This window comes from Vespa crabro, chromosome 1 (assembly GCF_910589235.1).
Source record: "Vespa crabro chromosome 1, iyVesCrab1.2, whole genome shotgun sequence".
NCBI classification, from domain to species: Eukaryota; Metazoa; Arthropoda; class Insecta; order Hymenoptera; family Vespidae; genus Vespa; species Vespa crabro.
The window spans coordinates 5,095,173-5,116,968 of NC_060955.1; the positions used below are offsets into that span (position 1 = coordinate 5,095,173).

The 21,796-nt window shown below is 33.5% G+C and overlaps 1 protein-coding gene across 2 annotated transcripts; it reads right to left on the reverse strand.

Moving 5' to 3' along the window:
* Positions 1 to 132: 132 nt before the first annotated feature.
* Positions 133 to 19,843, reverse strand: LOC124425988 (transmembrane protease serine 9-like). Of its 2 annotated transcripts, none has more exons than XM_046967172.1 (5): positions 18,962 to 19,843; positions 12,429 to 12,612; positions 5,550 to 5,854; positions 3,996 to 4,147; positions 133 to 1,231 (listed from the first exon to the last, which is right to left on the reverse strand). In XM_046967172.1, the coding sequence occupies exons 1-5, from the start codon at positions 19,041 to 19,043 to the stop codon at positions 1,061 to 1,063; spliced, it is 894 nt and encodes a 297-aa protein (XP_046823128.1). In that variant the 5' UTR covers positions 19,044 to 19,843; the 3' UTR covers positions 133 to 1,060. The 2 variants fall into 2 exon arrangements, with proteins under 2 accessions (XP_046823128.1, XP_046823137.1); XM_046967181.1 differs by lacking the exon at positions 18,962 to 19,843 and adding an exon at positions 12,703 to 12,818.
* Between the last annotated feature and the right edge of the window lie 1,953 nt (positions 19,844 to 21,796).

The following is a 21,796-nucleotide window of genomic DNA, read 5'->3' on the forward strand; positions in this document are numbered from 1 at the left end:
TTCATTTCCTTGAAGATTTCAAATCCGATAATAATTCTGAACATTTTATTATGTTATTATTAAATAAAATTTAATAAAAATTTTCAATTCGACATTGAGAAACTAAGTAAGTTGAAGAAATAATTTGTCAATGGTACGCATAGAAAAAAGAATATTTTGAATTTTTATTCTCTTTTAATTTGAAAATTATTGTATAAAAAAAAAAAAAAAGAAAAAAACCGGTTTATGGATTTCATCACGATGTGATATTAGATTACGATCATATATATAAGCGTAAAAATATTTCTTGTTTTGGATTTACGAATAATCGATTATTCAAATCTCAAGAGTCTTACTATAAACTGGAAAAGCGTATACAGCCCCACAAGGGAGTTTGACCTACATAGGTTAAAGTGCCCTTGGGATATTGTAGTCTATATTCTGTAATTAAGCGTTTCTATCCTTAACTATAAACTTTCAACGAAAGTTATACGCAACAATTAATGTTCATCTACTAGGTGCGTTTATTGCGCTGATTTATTGATGGTATTGTTTACATCCTACCAACTGAATTGGTACATATATAAGGGGGATGTGTGATCTTCTCGTTTACAGATTAATAACTCCGTCTTTATTAACGTTCTATAAATATTTGGCATTGTTTTATAATATATAATATAAATTATATAATCGTCTAATACTATTTACAATATTCTAATAATTTATAATACTCATTGTAGCTTATTATATTATTGACTAGAGCACGACAAAGTAACTCTTAACAAAACATTGTATTATTCTAAGCATTTCACGCATTATACTCAATGTTCATAATACATATATATATATTATATATGTAATGTTAAACGAGAAATTACAGGTAATGAAATCATCCATTCAGATCTTATGAATTATTAGGAACAAATACACATGTCAAATTTTGTCTATCGGATTCAATAATCTGAATAATGATGAATAAAAGTATCGAGTAGATTAGTCAATTATCCAATCGTTTTCAATGCATGATGAAGAAAATAATAAAGATCAAGAATAACGTCGATGATATCTCGCATGTTTAGGATTATCGTTTTAATGTGATTTGTTGCGTGATCCAGGGTACGTATTCAGAGACTCTTGTGTAAATACCAGGAAGACGTGGTCTGGCACAACCAACTCCAGAGGAAACTACACCTATGACCATCGTGTTACTATCAGGATGATTTCCGACCATAAGAGGACCACCACTGTCAGCCTGAAAAAAAAAATATGTTTCGTATAATTTTCATATATTTATTTTTTTTTTTCATATATCTATTTTGAAAAGTAATCGATTTTACGTTTTTTAAAACATTCTTTTTTCGAATTAATTCATTTATCTTTAATATCTACGTATTTTCAGATCATTAGATCTTATTTATTTTAAATCCAATGCAATTTTGTTTTTTACTCTTTTACTTTTTCACTCTCTTTATCTTTCTTTATTTCTCTCTTCAACCCCCCTCCCGCTCCTCGCTCTCTCTCTCTCTCTCCCTCTCTTTCTCTCTCTCTCTTTTCTCCTTTTTCTATACACATAGATAGAAAACAAAGCTTTTATACGGACAAGAAAATATAATACTATATAGATATCTGGCTTTTACTTTTCTTTGATGTCGAATCAAAGCTCCGTGATTCAATTCGTGTACTTCGTCTTTTTCTTTTATTAAAGAGATGATTGGATCAAAAGAAAAACATTGTATCAAGTAAAAATGCTCGCGCATATAATGCTATTATTGTATCCACTTTTCCCATTTCAATTTGATTATTTTCTTAATCTTTTTCTCTTTATTTTCATAAAGAATGAATACATATTTAAGACATTTATTTTAAAAACCATATGAATGAGTGAGTGAAAAAAAAGAGAATAAAAAGAAGTAAGGACAATGTATCGATCGAATTTTATTATATGTTAGATCATTATATGTTTTCTTCTTATTTTTTATTCGAACGAATATAATGTACATATTTATATATCGTATCGTTATGGTAATATCTTTCTCAAATTTCTTTTCTTTTCGTTTGAGCTTGAACATCAGAGATAACTGTCATAATCAATATTGGTCGATCCCGAACGAATACGATGAGACACACGTCACGAGTATAGAATTTCAATATTCTTTGGGGGAAAAAAAAAAAATCATTTAATATCTATTGAAACTCGAAAAGTTCATATACTAGATCGAGTCAATTTATCGTAAATGGGTCACGTTTATATTTTGGATAAAAATAGCGCGTACCTTATCGTGGTATATGCTCATGGATAACGAGAGTGTGGGAAAACAAAATGAATCAGCCAATTTCTGAAGCGATGCGTTTAGCAAGGGGAAAAAAAAGAAAAAAAGAAAAAAGAAATATATATATATATATATATTTGTGCTACATATTCATGGATTTTCCTTTTACGATTTTTTTCCCCTTGACAAATTGTCATATAAAATGGACGAGTGTTTATGCTTTTTTTTTTGCCCCTACGAAGAATCGATGATCACCAGGCACGCGTTCCTATCGAAATAATTTCACAATGTTACGAGACCGCAAAAGCCATTGGCGTTAATTGCAAAGCGGTTCTCCACGTGTCTCTGATTGGGTCAAAAGCTTTTTGATTAAGTGTTGCAACGATTATGTGTATATTCGTATATATGTATTTATATATCCCCATGTGTAACATGGCACGTTGATATTATAGATCGTTTAGTGAAACATTCGAGAGAATTCATTATTTTTTGAAAAGGTAAGATCCCCTTCAAAGGCATGTAGATATCCTTTGAGTATTCTATTTCAAGAACGAACTTTGATATAACGTATCGTCTCTGGTGTGAACCTAATTACAAGCTATTATTCTATTCTCTTGAAATGAAAAGACAAAAAGAAAGAGAGAGAGAGAGAGAGAGAGAGAGAGAGAGAGAGAGAGAGAGAGAGAGAGGCAAACAGAAAGGATAGATATTCTAAATGTTTACCGAGTGATACAAACGATCGCGTTAACTCGTAAGTGCGAAAGTTTCACGTAAATTAACTCGTATTCATATTACGAACGATTATTTCTACCGCGAATTACGTACGCTCGACGACTCACCCAACGATGTTAAATTGTGGAAAATAAATTCTCGCCAATGATAACGCTAATGTTCTTTCTTGTTTTTTTTTTTCTTTTCTTCTACCTTTTTCTTTTTATCTACTTTTTCTCTTTCATCCGTTTTTTTTCCTTTTTTCTTTTATTTCTTTTTTTCTTTCTTTTACTTTGTTTATTATCTTCTTTTTGTTGCTCTTGATGATATCGCAACATTAATAGAAGCTACGAGAAGAAACTTTCGAGATGACACATGGCAAAAGTGGAACGTCTATTACATAAGTACTACATTTTTATTCTTATTAATTCGTACGAAATAGGAAAGAAATAATGATAAAGCCGTGCCAAAGTGCATCATTTCGTCAATAACGTTTGTCAATGTTCTCTACCAGTACCGCACATATGTCGTTGTCCTTCCGGGACTCTCCGTTTTGCGGCTAAGCAATTATCGGACGCGGCTCTTCCCATTCGTTCGTGCGAATTGTTCTGAATTCTCTGCTAATCACGCACGTACGAGAATTTCTCCTCTCTTATATTTATTGAATTTTTCTGGACTGTTTTCTTCCTTTTTTTTTCTTTTTTTTTTTTTGTTCGACGACGATAAATTAGATATTAGAAAAGTTCGAAAATTATTCTTAACTAGCAAACACAGGATCAATTGTGTTTGATGAAGCCACGTAAATAAATCCATTATTTTCAAATTATTATTAATGAATTATTATTTCTTTCTTTTTTTTTCCCCCCTTTCATGATAACTTTTGTCTTTTGCTTATAATTTTCCCTTTATAAGAATACAAAATTTCTTAGAACGAAAATCAAATTTCGTCCATGGCAGCTCGACTTCGTCCTTTTTTTTTTGTTTTTTCTAAATATACAATGATAAATGAATTGTAAAGGTGAAACAGCTACTTACCCAACAAGTGTCTCGACCACCCTCCTGATGACCAGCACACATTTGTTGCGATTCTACGCGCGTGGACTTTCCTTGACTGGCGTACCATTCTCGGCAAATGCTGTTTTCTACCACTCGAACGCTTACTTTCTGCATCACGTCCGCTCTTTTGTCTGCAAGATAACAAAGTAACGTTCAGACATGTAGCTTGACTTGTTCAACGTGAATATATCTAAGTACTTATGCAGTAGATATATATATATACGAGAACTTTATTCGACGCGTTAGAATTATTTTCACCTTTCTTATCTTTCCAATTTTCAGTCTTTTCAAAGTTTTCCGCTTGAATAGAATGAATAAATTGGAATAGAAATTTCGTGACGCGTGAAATTTAACATCAAGACGAATATATATATATATATATATATATATATATATATATGTGTGTGTGGCTCTATAATTTTAACTAGAGAAATCATCATCCTATTTCTATCGCTCGAGGATTTCCTCTCGTTACGAATCAACTTTACATGGCACTGAATATATATATATATATATATATATATATATATATATATATATATATATACTATGTTACCTATACGTTTCGTTAAGTATACCGATTGTTGCAACGTCCGACTACCTTTTGAGAGTATTGACATTTCCGTATCTTCTTGAGAATACTGTGAATATAGTGGAACAGACTCTATCTTTCTCTTTCTCTCAGTCTTTCTCTCTCTCTCTCTCTCTCTCTCTCTTTCTTTCTCTCAATCTCTCTCTCTCTCTCTCAATCTCTCTCTCTCTTTCTCTCTCTATTTCCGTTTCTCTGTCTTTCTTCGAGTAAAGTTACCTCGGAACGTTCGCAAACGTGTTCTGAGTTCCTTTGACTCCGATAAGTAAGCAAGAACTTCGTAAGATGTAACTCGAACGCAGAATTTAGGAAGGTACTTGCTTCCACTGCAGACAAAACTCTAAAGTACATTTTGATATCTTCCTCGTACCGTGGACGCGTCGTCATTACCGTTTCTACTTCCTTCTCTTCTATTCCCCCCCCTTCTCCCCAATCTCTCTCTCTCTCTCTCTCTCTCTCTCTCTCTCTCTCTCTCTCTTTCTCTCTCTTTCACACTTACTTTCTCGTAACTTCCTTGACTCACGACCTTCCATCCTTACCCTATCAGAGAGCTTTTAAACGAGCGAAACATTCCACTCGTGACTTCGACCTAACGCGCTATTCGTTTTATTAAAATTTTCGTAAAATAAAATCAATTTACGTAGTTTTCGTCTCTTTTCTAAAATGACATCGATTGCCAGTACATTTATATATTTACTTTTTCCTTTTCTTTTTTTAAAAAAAAAAAAAAAAAAAAAAAAAAAAAAAAGGAAGAATATTTTATCAAGATATATTTGTGAGAAATATTTTATCAATATTTCGTCCTCTCTATGATTTATTTACGTAAATTGAGATAAGGAAAAGCAAATATTCTATGTTTATTCCATCTTTGAAAATAACACATAATCGAAACGTTTAAACTAATTTATAAATGAAATAATTTTTCAATATGATAACTAACTCACATCTAGATCTGTCTTCACCAAGCCAACCCCAACCTGCGGCCACTGCGTTCTCACCACCAAAAGCTCTGTACCCTGGCTTTCCCGATGCCGCTGGCAAACAGACGGGTTTCACGCTTTCCGACCAGGTAATCGGCCTCGACAATTCTAACAGTGCAATGTCGTCAACGTATCGGCCACACCTGTGACCGGGATGCATCACCGCGTTAATGACACTTTCCTCTCTCGCCGCCGGCGTTTCCGGGCCTTTTAAGTCATACTCGCCGAGAGTTACTCGTAATTGACGTATCGGAATTGTCGATGTACCCCTGAAAATCGAATCTTAGTTGATCCAACTGTTCATTTCTCTTTCCCTATCTTCTCATTTACTTATTTTATTTATTTTAATATTTCTTTGTTTCTTATATTTTACGTTTATACAGTGATCATTTCATTTTATTATATGCATGAACATACATATACAGAATAATTTCAGGTGGTCTCTCTCTCTCTCTCTCTCTCTCTCTTTCTCTCTCTCTTTATCTATAAATTTTTTTTTTAGTTTTATCTTGATATTACATATATAATATCTTACTCGTTTAATGTATCTCATAGTTATTACTCGTGTAATATTTCAAGTATCTATTTTTATAAATATATATATATATATATATTTTTTTTTTTATTTTTTAATATCGATTAAATGTACAATATATTGAAGCTTTAGAAAAAAGTGGGCCATCACTCGTGGAATTACTCTACATATATATATATATATATATATATCTATATATATATATATATATATATATATATATATATATATATATATATATAAATTGCATGTAAGTTAATTACAATCTTTCCATATACTCTATTCATGTAAAATACACGTACAATACTCTTTTTAATTTCATTATATATGTACTTTTTACAATACTTCGTATCACGCATGTGGAAAATAATGTACACGTATCGTATATGTATAGATTACACGGATAATCACTTTTCTGCAAGTCAGAACTTTTTCTCTTCATTATATATCACAAATCTTTTTCCTATCGAGGTAAAAGTAGAAATGAGATAGAAAGATAGGAAGAGAAAGAGAGAAAGAGAGAGAGAGAGAGAGAGAGAGAGAGAGAGAGAGAGAGAGAGAGAGAGAGAGAGAGAGAGGAAAAGGATCGAGTAACCGTACGGAAACTCGTCACGATACTTGTATTTTAATTAATCCCCTTCCATCCACCAGGAACGTCGTTCGTTGTCGTTTTCATCGTCGTTTTTGAGCTTAACGAAGCTTAACTATGGAAGGTGGACCTAAAAAGAGAGAGAGAGAGAGAGAGAGAGAGAGAGAGAGAGAGAGGGAGAGCAATGTGCGCGTTCGCGCATGCTTTCGTAATTTCATCTCGAATATTAGCGATACTCATTCAAAGTGTTCACCTTCATCTCTGTCTCTCTCTCTCTCTCTCTCTCTCTCTCTATCTATCTATCTTTATTTATCTATCTCTCTTTAGGTGATTTTAGTTGTTATTTGAAACAAATTTCGACTAGTCTACCGCGATCACAAAACTTTCCTTCGGGCGAGAAACGTTATTACGCGAATTTACGAGAAACGATTCTATTCCATCTCAGCTATTCTTATCCTTCTTATTCACTTCCTCTTTTTCATTTTCTTCTATGCCAAGCATGCCAAGCCTTTATTACAATTTTTCGTCGCGCTTTCGAGCGGAAGTCAAACCCTCCCCTCCACTTTACCATCACCCTTACTATAAGTTTATTCAATTTTCTTTCCAATTTATTCAATGGAAGATACTCCATTAAAAAAATTGGAGAGAGATCGGAGTGGGCTTTAGAGCGGGACGTAAAAGGAATTGAAGTGGAAAAGATTAAGCGGTGGAACGGCTACGAAATTAATAATCCGGTATAATCCATTATAAAGATAATGCGACTTCGCCGCTAGCTGGTGGTTACTTATTTCCTTCTTGACCTAATTACGCTTTCTCTTCTTTTCTTTTCCTTTCTGTTTTTTTTTTTTTCCATTGTTTTTTATCGTTTCTTTTTTTGTTTCTTTAATTACCACCACTTTCCAATCGATCGTTAGCGTAAAAAGAAAAATTCATGTAATAATATTAACATCGAGATTGTTACAAAGAGAAGTTATTTTCAGAGGAGATCTTTGTAGAAAAAATATTAGAAGTTCGATTCTTGTTGCAAAAAATGTATAAGTTCGTTTAAACGTAGATCAGGAATATATGTTAGTTATACATGAACAGTTTCTTCCCCCCTTCCCCCCCATTGTAGTCGATTATCGTAGTTCGAACGCACACACCTAATATCGCGGTCGATCGACTCGTGGATACGTTCTATACCTCTATCGAAGGAGAATGCGCTCAAGTCACTCCTGTGAGAAGGCTATTAATTGACGATATTTGTATACTATAGATTTACATCCACGTTCTAATGTATTAGTAACGTGAAACGCAAAGAGTGAGATATATGTACGTATATATGTAATACATACTGTTAGTACATCAATGATGCCGATATGTAATCAATGTCGATACGTGACATATCGGTCAGGCATGTGGTCTGATAATTATCATGAAAATTAAACCCGAGTCGTTTGTTCTTGATTGCAAAAGGACTTTCTCCATGTCTTCAAAAGGGAAGTGTAATCAAGAGAGAAAGAGGGAAAGATTGAGAAAGGAAAAAAACTAGTCTTTGTGTCGTAAGAAAAATCTTCCCTTGGACGTTCGCAATTATTTAAGTGGGATTTCAGGCGTAGTAAGAAGAAGAAGAAGACGACGACGACGACGACGATGTTGCGAGCGACGCATCTTCGTCTCGGCTTCTCCCACTAAGAGTCGCTACAGTGGCTTCACTTAATTAATCGGTTTACCCTACCTCCGAATAATTAACAAAATTACGACACTATCTCCTTAAACGCACGGACGCCCATTCTGGAAACTCACTTTCTCTCTATCTCTATGTATATATATTCTCTTTCAAGACGAAGCTTTCTAAGCTTTTCTCCAGGACTCGTTTTCCTTTCTCGTCTTCTTCCTCGTCGTCGTTGTATTTCGCAAAGCTGTCTTAATGGACTCTTCGTATCCTCCCGCCTGTTTCTCTTCTGCTATTGTTCCATGAACCACGGATTATATGGTTTACCTTTCACCAGATCCGCGGCCCTTTTCCTTCATTGATGTCGTATCCACTTGATTAAAATATTTACCATGGTATGAATTTTCTTTTATTCTTTTCCTTTTTTTTTCTTCTCGCACTTTTCATTTTCTATTCATCATTATCTCTTTCTCTCTCTCTCTCTCTCTCTTTCTTTTTCGTTTTTAGTTCTGACATTTTTTCAGTTCCATTCATATACATGAATTTAATTATGCCAATACTCAAATTGCATTTGAAAATATTTTTTTTTTCGGTTTATTAGTCAAACGATGTGACTATCCTTTTCTAGCCGACACTTAAGATTTTTCTCTAGCATGAAATATCAAATTACCGTTAATTTTTAATACCAATGTACACTTTTTACTCGACAAACATGGCGAACGGTCCGTCTATTATATGAATTTAATAGTGAATCTGTCTATTGATACGAATTTCAGATCAATAATATCAATTTTAATTTATATTTTTGTATAAACGTTGATATTGATCGAATGTATAATACTTTTATACTGCGGGCAATATTGATAAGTGATACTCAATTTCAATATTTATTTCATTTTCTTTTTTTTTTTTTTTGAGGATTGCGTACGTTTATTCTAACAAAAATAAAGTTCTGTTGGTGCCATGAATTTGATTAATATGACATCTAAATTCATACATTACACATATATAATGTATTAGAATAATATATGTATTAGAATAGTATAAATGCAACGAGTATTAAAAATATATAAGATTAATTTCGTCTTATTCGAAAAATGTAAAAAAAATTATTCTCATACCATCGTGTATATGATAAATCGACGAAATTTTTTTTCAGTAGAGCGTTGATTCGTTCGCGCTGCGATTGAGAAACAACAATGCGAATAACTTACTCGCATTCACCTTAATTCTCGTTCGTTCCATACCTCTTTGTGATATCTCGCCGGTGCGTTTTGTGCATGGCTGCTAGCAATTACCGAATGGTCTGTAATCTACACGCAATCATGGCTCGCAACAGTGAATGCGTTCTCGCTTCTGCGTTCGCGCACTCACTGCAACCCTCTCTGCAAGAGCTCGAATTCTCATTCCCGTTGTATCCGTTGTCCCTCCATCCTCTTCCTTCCTATTTTCCCTTTGTTCTCGGACCAATGACCGGGAAGGATACACGATAACTAACAGTTCGAATCTCTCTGAATATACAGCCCGTCGCGCATACGTTTGAATTCATTGTTATACATGTAACCCAACTTCAACAAAGTATTTCAGATCAGTAAAAAATTATTCTTCATATGTATACGTATTGATGAATATACCTTCTGAAATAATGAAAATATGCAACAGATATAGATCAAGTTTTCTTATTACTGAAATATATGAAAAATATATAATAATGGGAGGGAAACAAGTGAATTGTGATAATTATTTCAAAATGAAAATTGTCAGTAATTTTTTACGTGTTTTTACTTTTTTATTCGAAACAGAAAGGCTAATTACGATTTGCAGTCATAAAAACAAAATAATACTTTAATTATCACAAATATTCTTATAGAGTCTTGTGTATCTTTAATAAAAATACAGTTTTAAAGAAATTAAACAGATTGACTTCTTCGTAATAAATAAAAAAATTATGAATTTAATCGAGAACACATATTGTGAATGTTTTTTTACTTTCATTCTACGAACTCGATTCTGCGAGATGATGAATAAAACCAAGTGCATTTTCAATACAAACCAATCTTGATATCATGTAAGGGTATTGATGACCTACATAAATTTAATTCAACGAATCAATGACAGATAGATTTTTTTTTTTTTTTTAACAGATTTCATATATTTTAAAGAGATCACTGACATATATAAATTCTTAGAATTTGAATAAATTTATTGATTTGGATAAATCAATAAATGAATAGGTATGCTGTCAATAAGTATATTTACATATTAAAAGTATCGTTGGCCTATATAAATTCTTAAAATTTAGTTTGGCAGATCAGAGATGTATTTTCTATAACTGATATGCGACGATATTTCTGATTTAGATCAATTTTTGAAATTAGACTTATCGTTCAATGTATTTTAGGATACGTCTTGTTATCAAGCCGTTATCTTCGAAATTGAAAAATAATATTTTCGTTAATTTTTCAATCGTTTAAAACTCATTGTAACTTTTTTTCTTAATAATCGCGTGTTTTCTTAATAAAGCAGATTAAAAATGAAACTTAATCGAAATTAGAATATAAAATAGTATACATTGTCAAAGGGATGGATATAGAGGTATCGTTTTAGCTATAAAACGTACAACAAGATAAATTAAACGTTCCTGTTTTTAGCGTTCACCGTGTACGCAATTTATATTTTGTAATTGCTCGCACGAGATCACCCTCTCTATGTTTATAGTGCACACCGATGGCATGTCACCGAGCAAAATACATTAGATTCGTTTTCGTTACATTTTATTGCGAATAACGCGAGAGAAATGTAATTTTATAACAAAATTTTTTTCGTTATGGATGAAAGTCGTTTGCATACGTTGAACTATGATAAATGAATGTCTGTGTGTGCGTGTTTGTGTGTGTGAGGCTGAGGCTGCATTATACAATACAATTATATTCTTTGCATTTGCACTCAAAGGAATTGAGAAAAATGAGGATGTACTATTATTTTTTTCGTTCTTTTTTTATTTATTTATTTATTTATTTATTTATTTATTTATTTATTTATTTTTTTTTTTTCTTTTTAATTCATTGCGTACGAAAATTGCGGTTAAAAAATACGTATCCGTAGATTTGACAAAATCAGGAACATTCATCTTTTTTATGTCTGTTTTTCTCTTTTTTATGAAACGACCATCGAGCAATGAGTAAACGTAAACAACGATTCAAACGGTTTTTAATGTATGAAAAAAAAAAATGATTGCCGAAAAAGAATTTGGACAACGATAGCGTGTCTTTTTCCAACGAGTAAACCGTGCCTAATCTTCGATATCGGCTTTCCGCAGCCGTCAAATTGGCACGAGTCCGAGTTTTAAAATTCGATTAGTAGTCCCACTCCGTTTATTCAAAAATCTCTCCATTTTTATTACTAATTTTATCATTGACAACTAGTGGTTACAATGCCGATATTTATGTAAACGAGAAAGTTTTGTTCCTTTTTTTTCGTTTATTTTTTATCTTCTCTCTCTCTCTCTCTCTCTCTCTCTCTCTTTTTCTCTCTCTTTATAAAACAACGCGTAGGTAGGCGATATCGTTGAGCGATCAGGCGTATTCATCAGATTCGCGAAAAGAAAAATGGGCATCCTTCCATAAAGGGAATGGATCGCTCGTCTATGAATATTTTTGAATATATTCACCGTTATTATTTTGCATCCGTTATTTGAAAACTCGACTGACGCTTTCCTCGCCTTAATATATCTATATTTTATACGTAGATTCGAAGTTGAGGAAGATTTAAGAAGAAGAAATAAAAAGAACCTTCTCTTTGATGGCTTATATACTTTCGAAAGGAATCATAGATATCGATTACGATTTCGTTCTTAAATTATACGATTTTCTCTATGAAAAGAACTGTTTTACATTTTGTGATTTTAATAGCTTTCAAAAATGATCTATATTGATATTAAATTTTTATGAAAAAAAAAAAAAAAAAAAAGAAAAGGCGATATGTATCATCAAGTAATTTTGAACATCGGCCAATTGTCCATTTTGATATAAAAATTAAAATCAAAATCAAAAAATGATTACTCACGAGCATAAACAGTGAGCGGCAGTGAGAATGAATCTTGAATTGAGTATAGTACCGCCGCAAAAATGGCCACCTTTTCTCGTGATACTGACCAACCAAGGAAACTCTCGCGGTACCGCGTTTTGTCCTCCAACGATCCTGGCCGTCCGAGTTCCGCTTTCTCCACGACCGCACGGGACATCTGCCACTATTATTAAATACAAATTTTCACGTTAATACTCAATAACAATTAATTAATCCTGACTTTGTTTCGTTATAATACCAAATTTACACTTACATTCAATATTGACGATCATTTAATTTAGATAAAACATAACATTGTAATAAATAATTTCTAATTTCTATAACGTTTTTATACATGATTTAAGAATTCTAACTTTTGTTTTATTTTTAGCGAATGCCAAAGTATAAAGTGAAAATATTCTAATTAGACTTTTTTAATGAACTCATTTATGAAATGAATTCAAGCGTGTCCCTCTAGTATGGAACAACGCGTAAACCGAAAATTCAGAGGAGTTAAATAACATCTCAGCCGTCGCGTTAATACGAAACTTTTTAATGCTTTCGTTCTAAGCCACGTTTACTCTAACATTGGCGAGATATTATTTCCGTGCCAGCTAATTAGCGTTCGCATCATTAGTTTCAGCTACCTCTCTCTCTCTCTCTCTCTCTCTCTCTCTCTCTCTCTCTCTCTCTCTCTCTCTCTCTCTTTCCCTCTCTCTCTCTCTATCTCTAACTCTATCTCTATCTCTATCTCTATCTATTTCTTTCCCTCTACGTCCAAAATAAAATAAAAAGTTAGTTAGACTTTCTACGCTATCTTCCATTCCTTACTCTCACGAGTAATACTTTTTTTTCTATCCAGGAAAATTCAATTGTACATTGTTAAAACAAACTAATATTTTAGTCGGGTTTTTGCAATTACTTTTACGGTTCGTTGCTTTAGCCTGTCTCGTTTATCTAAAATGGATAACGAACAGAATAATAAGAAAAATGAAGGGAGAAAAATAAAAAAGAAATAAAAAAAAAGAAAAAAAAAAAGAAAAAAAAGAAGAAAATGATCTAACACAGATTTACGATCGTGAAAATGGTCGATAAACGGTAAAGGGAAGAAAGGAATTTTATCGAATACTTTTAAACAAATCGGATCAGAGATAGGATCGTTTGAAAGTATATAAGGCCGTTCTATTTTTCACGTCGATATTAATCTGTCGCGGGAAACTCGTCGAGCATCGATCGTTCGACGCCTCCTTGCAATTCGACGATTAATGTCCGGAACGTGTCCGCGATCGGTTAGCTACTTCCTGCTGCGATTCCAGTGAGGATAGATAAAGGGATGACATTACGTTCGATATTACAGAGCATAGTACACGCAAGCGAGAAAGAGAGAGAGAGAGAGAGAGAGAGAGAGAGACAGGAAGAGGGACAAAGATAGAGAGAGAAAGAGAGAGAGAGAGAGAGAGGAAAGAGAAAAAATAAATTACGTTCCAACTTTTCCGTGCACTGCATTTACTGACCTTACCTTACGGATAACGGATACGGTAATTCTGATTGATTGCAAAACTTTTCCTTGCGGATATGGACTCTACCCTGGTAATCTCTCAGCTTCTTTTTCTTTTCTGGAATCCATCTTACGTCGGAACGAACGAACGAACGAACGAACGAACGAACGAACGAACGAACGAACGAACGAATGAACGAACGATGGAACGAACGAACACCGGTTATTACGGTACGTTCAGTCTCCGAGAGATAACCGACAGTTCTTAGGCGAACGATATTAAATAATTACGAACAACGCTTTAATTTCTTTTAACATTAATTCCCGTCCATCTCTCTTTCTCTCTCTCCCTCTCTTTCTCTCTCTTTCTCCCTCTTTGTTTTTCTTCTCATACATTTGTATTTTTTTTTCCTTTTGTTAATTGGGAGAAAAGCGAGAAGGGAATTTCGAAGAGCATTAAAATGTAGGTGGAAAAAAAGCCGGTTATGAAACGTGCTTTTCGATCGAGTCCGCGCAAAATGAATTAGGTTGACGTGTTTGCATCGAAAAATAGGTAAAAGAAGAGAAAGAAAATATTCTCGTGCACAGAATCAACAGGTAATTCCCAGTGCATTAGATAAATCTCCGGTGGCGTGTGTATATCCTTGCAACTACGAATGTAATAATCAATCGATCGATTGCCTGACGAATTCCATTTTCGATTGTGTGCTATTCCGCTCGTATCGTACCTTCATTCTAAATACTAAAAGGAAAGAGAGAGAGAGAGAGAGAGAGAGAGAGAGAGAGAAAGAGAAAAAAAATTGACGCGTGGTAAATAGACAGACAAATAAATTTAAAATTATTCAGATATTCTTTGTCTTTTCGATCTCTGTTTTCACACAAATATAATATCCTGTTCATTCGACAATTATTATTGAACATGCGTGGTTATCAAGTGCGAATAAAAATTCATAAAGCTGTTTTTATTTTTTCTTTTCTTTTTCAGTCAACGCTCAATTTTCATGCATTCGTTCATTCAATCCTTCGCGTTAATCGGCTTCTGTTTTGAAAAACGTGTGCGAAACGTGATTGAACTCGATAACACCCATGAAAGCCTTTTTTCCAAAGCCAGTTTTTCCCCCAATAATATGTACTACGTATGTACGTACATACGTAGGTAGATAGGTACATACACACGTAGTTTGGGTATTCATTAATCAAACACAATCAATTGTTAACGTACAATCTAGAAATACGTGTATCTTCGCAGAATTCACAACAATGTTCTATTTACATTGTAATTATCTATCTAAGAAATTTTGCGAATTGTTTAATTTTCGAAAAATTATACTCATCATTTTTTACTTTGCAATAAATATTACGATTTTGTAATCTCCGCTTGATCTTTCCAAAATCAATTCATTAAACGTTTACAATTCGCTTCCTTTTATATTGATCGAATACAAATTCTTTTTCAGAAAAATATCAATCACGTACGAATTAATTTATGAGTTAAAGTTGACTTTCGTTAGCTGGTTTCGTCTTTCGGTTTTTAGACTGAAAGTGTGTATAAGTTCAAAAGACAAATATATATATATATATATATATATATATATATATATATATATATATATATATAAATAGAGAGAAAGAGAAAGAGAAAGAGAGGGAAAGACAAGAACTCGAAACGAAACGTTTCGAAGCGGTCCTCGAAAAAGCTCATAGTATCACTTGCCGTTAGATTCAAGAGCTGCGTACCTACCTCGATCGTCCGCGTTTAATTGAAAGCTGAATCGACGCGTACAGGAATGTTAACCGGCTCGAGAGAATCTCTCTTTCTCTCTCTCTCTCTCTCTTGGAGCTATACCGGCACGGCCACTGGCGTCGCACGAATTTAATGCTCCGAACAGATAGGGATAAATACGACGGATCTGTCAGCGCAATCCCTGCGACAGTACCTCCTCCGGTCCTCCTCCCTTTCTCTTCATCCTCCTCCTCTAACCTTCGGCCCTTCTCGTTTCACGCCCCGGCTGATTAATTGGACCTCTACGTCTGCTCCAGCTCGATCCTCCTCGCCCTTTCTCCTCTTCCCGATCTCCCCTTCCCTTTCACTCATCCCTCCTCTTTCTTCTCTCTCTCCCAACCTCTATCTCTATATCTCTCTCTCTCTCTCTCTCTCTCTATATATATATATATATATATATATATATATATATATATATATATTCTGTATATGTGTATATGTATATCTCTCTTCCTCTCTCTATATCTATCCTTTACGGAAGCGAAAGGGCCACGAAGGGAAGCGACGCATAGAATTTGAAGTCGTCTCTATTTGGTAATGCGTAATAGATATGTCAGAAGCAGATTCAACATGGTCATGATAATATGCTGGTGCTATAGCTTATACATTCTCTATCTCTCTTCATTCTCTTCTCCCTCTCTTTCTCTCTTTCTCTCTCTCTCTCTTTTTCCTTTTTTTTTTCTATGCAGAAGAGAAAGAGTTTTCGTCACCCTCCACTCGTTTGATATATTACAAAGATATCGAACACTTTTCATTCTTCTCAGATACACCTATTTCTCTATCTCTCTCTCTCTCTCTCTCTCTATCTCTCTCCCTCTCTCTCTCTCTTTCTTTCTTTCCGTCTCTCTCTTTTTCTCGTTTCTCTTTTTCATCTTTGTATTTGAAAATTTATCCTACAGACGTGTCGAGGAGAAAAGTCGTGGATTACTAGGGCAGCCGTTTATAAGAGCTTTGTCATTGGTGGAATCCGCGATGAAAATCGATGTGAGAGTCGTTTGGGTATTCTCTTTTTTTTTCCGAATGATATTTTATTTCTTCAAAGAGAATACGAGAGGGAAAGGGGATAGAAAGAGAAAACTAAATAAATTTCTGACGAATGAAGATCACCTCGTATCGTTAAATAAAATTTTTTAGTTTCACAGGAATAATTCGCATATTCAATAAGTAATTTTTTTGTTATTAATATTTCATTAAATAAATTAATAGACATAAATTTTAAAACGTTCATCGCGCGAGTGTCGAAATGCGCTTATAGAATTAAAGATTAAAGTATGCTGTTATGTTAGTCAAAAATAATAATCACAGTGGTAACTTGAAAAAATAATAGAAATCTAAACGAAAGACATTTGTTCTTTATTTTACAGTTGGTGAGAATTAAAGTATTAAATTTTATATTTGTGAATGTTTCAACTTTTTATTTGTAAGCATAAGTCGAAATTTTAAAAAACAAAATTTGAAAAATAAAGTGAAATGAATGAATAGATTTAATTGTACTTTAGAAATATCATGAGACAGTAATAAAAACTATATCGTTAAAATATGTAGATGGGTATGCGTTCAAGAGAATTTAAATGAACGATAATATATTAATATTAAAAAAAAAAGAAAGAGAGAGAGAGAGAGAGAAAGAGAGAGAAAGAAAATGAATTGATTACCGAGTAAAAAACAAATAGAAAAGATTGCGTCAGAGGTTAAAAACCTTTTTAGCAATGTGTCCGTCAGCGAATCGTGACATTGAAACGGTTGTTGACAAAAGCGAGCAAAGTCGATGCTCTCGCGAGGTCTACTATGACTTTCGACTTTTGTCAAGGTTGAATAATCATTCTTTCCTATTCTAGTCGCACCCACCTTCCGCCATGCACCCGTGCCCATGAAGCGGGGTATTATCTTTGCTTCGTAACGTGACTCACCGTTTGCCAAAATCCTTGCTTCCTCGTACTAAAAGTATAGGAGGCGACATTGACACGACGAAAATATTATCGTTGCGTATGATCTCGTATGCGTATAATACGAAAAAAGAAGTTATTTATTTTAATATCTATTTTAAATGGGATACTAAATTTTTTACATCCATTGAAAAATTCAAGATACTTCTCTTAGCCTAAAAAAAAAATCCAATTGAATTTATCATAAAAGATTATCTGAATAATTATCAAACATATTTACGTATAAATTGTTTACGTATAAATTGTTTACATATAAAATTGAATTCACTTTTCTCAGTTGGATGTAGAAACATGTAAGTACACGTGTTTTTCAAGAATCTATAGGATTGCATGCAATAAAAAATATGAAGGGCTCAATGATAGCACTCATATCTATTTTTCGAGTCGCTCGTTTTCCTTTATACACTTGCGTGATAATTGTGTGCAACGTTGCGATGCGAAGCTCGTTAGATCGTTTACCTTACTCGGGTAACTTAAATGAAACAACTTTTCGTATATATCTTGGTCTACTGAACTTAGTATCTTTTTTTGGAGAATAAACTACGCGAATTTGGCTAAATTGAAATTCCGCGAGTACTCTGATCCAGTTCGGACGCGTATTCGGCCCCTTACGAAGCTAATTTCGTTACAACATTTCTCAATTTCTTTTTTTTTACTCTCTCTCTTTCTCTCTCTCTCTCTCTCATTCGTTCTTGTATATATAAACTTTTTTGATTTTTTCCACGCGTATTATTATCGGTAAAAACGAAAGTTACGTACTATAAGATAAATAAATGCACTGAGATTTAATTAGTTTTTTGTTCGTCAAGTTAACGTTAATCAAGAAATAACGGCTTGTTAAAAAATAAATTGTGACATCAAAAGCAAAGAGAAAGAAGAGAAAGAGAGAGAGGGAGGGAGAGTGATCCTTGTTTAAAAGGCTCGCTGAGAAAAGTGAAGAAAAAAGGAACGAGTTGATAGTATAACGAATTTTTTTCACGAAAATAATTATACTTCTAAGAGATATATCATGCCTCTTCTCTTTCTTCACTTTGCCGACATAAATACATAATGAAAGAAGAAAATACGATTCAACGCCCATACGAAGGAAATATTAACGCAACTAAACTTTTAAATGTATTCACTTTACTATCGATATTTATAAATTTCCTTGTAATCGAACATTTTTAAAAAATATTCGACTTATTTCTACATCGGTTCGATTCATTTCACTTAGAGAAAGGATTTTTTTTCTTTTTTTTTTTTTTTTCAAACGTGAGACTATTACTAAAGATCAAGGAATAATTTCATGCAATCGTATACTCACGATTATTATATTCGATGGCGAACGCGATTCGCGAGAAAGTTCCAAGGAGCATGCAAATTACAATGAACGAAGGAGCGTCCATCTTCTTTCGTAGGGATTGGAAGCACTATGACAATGACGTTAACAATAAAGAAATATAGAAAAAAGAAGAAGAAAAAGGAGAGAAAACTCGAACGCGAGAAGCTTTGTCGATGGCGGACAATCAAAAAATGTTGCAGACTCGTCGACATTGCTGCTTCTTTATACGTCGTAATCTCCTCTTCCTCCTCCTCTTCCTCCTCCTCCTTCTCGTTCTACTCCTCCACCTCTTCTTGCTTTTTCTTTTTCTCGCGTAAAGTACACGTATGTATCTTTAACGGGCCATGAACTTGGAGCGACGAGCATCTGACATTCGTCGGCATCGATAAAATGGCGGTGCTACCTTCAACACGGCGAGATTCGTTTTAGCCGATAAAATGCAAGGTCTGCTTTTAACTTTACTTTTTTTTTCTTCTGTTTTTTTCTTTTTTTTATTATCTACTTTTTTTCTTTCTTTTTTTTTTTTGTTTTTTTTTTGTCAAGGATAGTTTTGAAACACACTCCGTTGCGTTTCAATACTCCTCTATCTTTCTCTTTCGTTTATCTATATATCTATTTATTCGAAAAAGTAGATCGAAAGTACATCTGGAAAATCGTTCGCCGCCTTTCCAATGTGACATCGGCATCATGACGATACGCGTTTCTATCGATCTCCGATAGCCTTCTCAAAGCCGCACCCGTTCGTGTGTCTATAAATTTTCACCCTTGCTCGAACTTTATGTGGTACAGAATACACGTAGAATACACGCGGTGCCGATATTCGAGGGTCCAAGGAAAATTTTCTTGTTTCTTTCTTTCTCTCTCTCTCTCTCTCTCTCTCTCTCTCTCTCTCTCTCTCTCACTTTCTCTATATCTCGCTTTTGCTCTCGATATAGGGCAAACTTGATTTATGAGTCTACGATATACATACATACATGCATATATACATACATATATATATATATATATATATATATATATATATATATATGTATATATATATATATATTTTCTGTACGAAAATTTTTGTGTAGAATAGTGTTGAAAGATAAAATATATAAAAAAAAAAGAAAAAGAAAATTATTAGATTAACGAGAAAATGAGAATTTACATTGACGCAAGAAAGATCCTTTCGGATCAAGCGTGCAACGTCAAGGAGATTATCAAAGTATTAAATCACATGGTCACGATTTGAAATCCTGCGTCGGCTGACCGAACTATGACGAAGCAATGCGTTGAATAAACATGCTCATCGCTGATAATCACATCTTGTGTACGCGCACGCTCCGCAGAACGTTCCTGTCATCGGCAAACTCCAATCGGATTATGTACCTAGGAATGATCGCCGTGACAGTCGGATAGGATAATCGTACTATGTGGAAATTCTCCTACTGACTACATTTCCTGATGATACGTCGTAATATCGGTTACGTTGACATCTTTTCGTCCAATTATGTTCGAATATTACTACATACTATGGTATCGAAATGTTATTGGCTCTAAAGAAAATGGATCAGAGAGTTCTTCGTTTTTCTTCCTTTTCTTTTTCATTTTATTTGTTTCCTTTTTTTTTCTTTTAATAATTAAGAATAAAAATAAAATTTCGAACGTTTTTTCTTCTTGATGATTTTCTATCGATAATTTTCTGTTTCCTCTCGATTGAGATTACCAGTCTCAAGGATAAGGGAACAATTTTTTTCTTTTTTTCTTTTTTTCTTTTTTTTCTGACAATGAATAAATTAAACGTAAAATTTTTTATATTTTTTCGACGATTTCTATATTTTTTTTTTTCTTCACAGCTATTCATTAAAAATATCGATATTTTAACATGAAAAGTGCGAAACGAACTCATTAGATCGTTCGTATTATCGCGAATGATTGGAATTACATTGAAACAGAACGACATCGATGAATATAAAAGAAATGCTTTACGATCTTCTTAGAATTCATCTCGCACAAAGATCTGAAATCAGATAAACCTTCGAGCTTGTGCCCTACTGACATCATCTTATCGATCGAGGTCCGAAGGACAAACTTCTATTCTCTTATCTTTTCTTCTCTTCTCTCATTTTTTACGTTTGTCTTACGGCCATATATAAAATCGATAAAATTCAAGTTGAAAAATGTTGTCGTTCCTGTTTCCAATTTATTTATCATCAAACGGACGCCTAAACTCAGAATATATATTTGCTGGACGCGTCAAAGGAAATCTTTGAATTTTGTCGACTATTCTTGTTTGCTTTTGATACTGGCTATGAGAAAGAGAAAAAGTAGATACGAGTTTATTGGTTGCTTGAATGAATTTATTATATTTTATTGTGAGAATTTATAGAAGTGCATTGGAACCGTTGAAACTATTTCTCTCTCTTTCTCTCTCTCTCTCTCTCTCTCTCTCTCTCTCTCTCTCTTTCTCTCTCTCTGTTCGACGACAAAATGTATCTATGTATATCATTTAAGTTCGAGACCGTGCATAAAGAGTCGTACCTGTTTAGAAGCACGATATCGCCTGAATTCGTCCTCTTAAATTCGTTTCTGTAGAATCTCTTCTTTTGCATAAAACCATTACATTTATTCGCAAATGAGAAGCATCACCCGGAAGCTCGAAACTCTATGAGAATGAAAAGAAACGATTTCGGAGAAGCTCCTTTCTTTCTTTTGACACTTTACTTAAGTAAGATACTGTAATTAGATGTTTCGCTTTGTCTTTTATAAGTAAATTAATGTACCTCTTCGTTTATTTTGATCATTAACAAATAATAATAATCTCTCTTAGATACT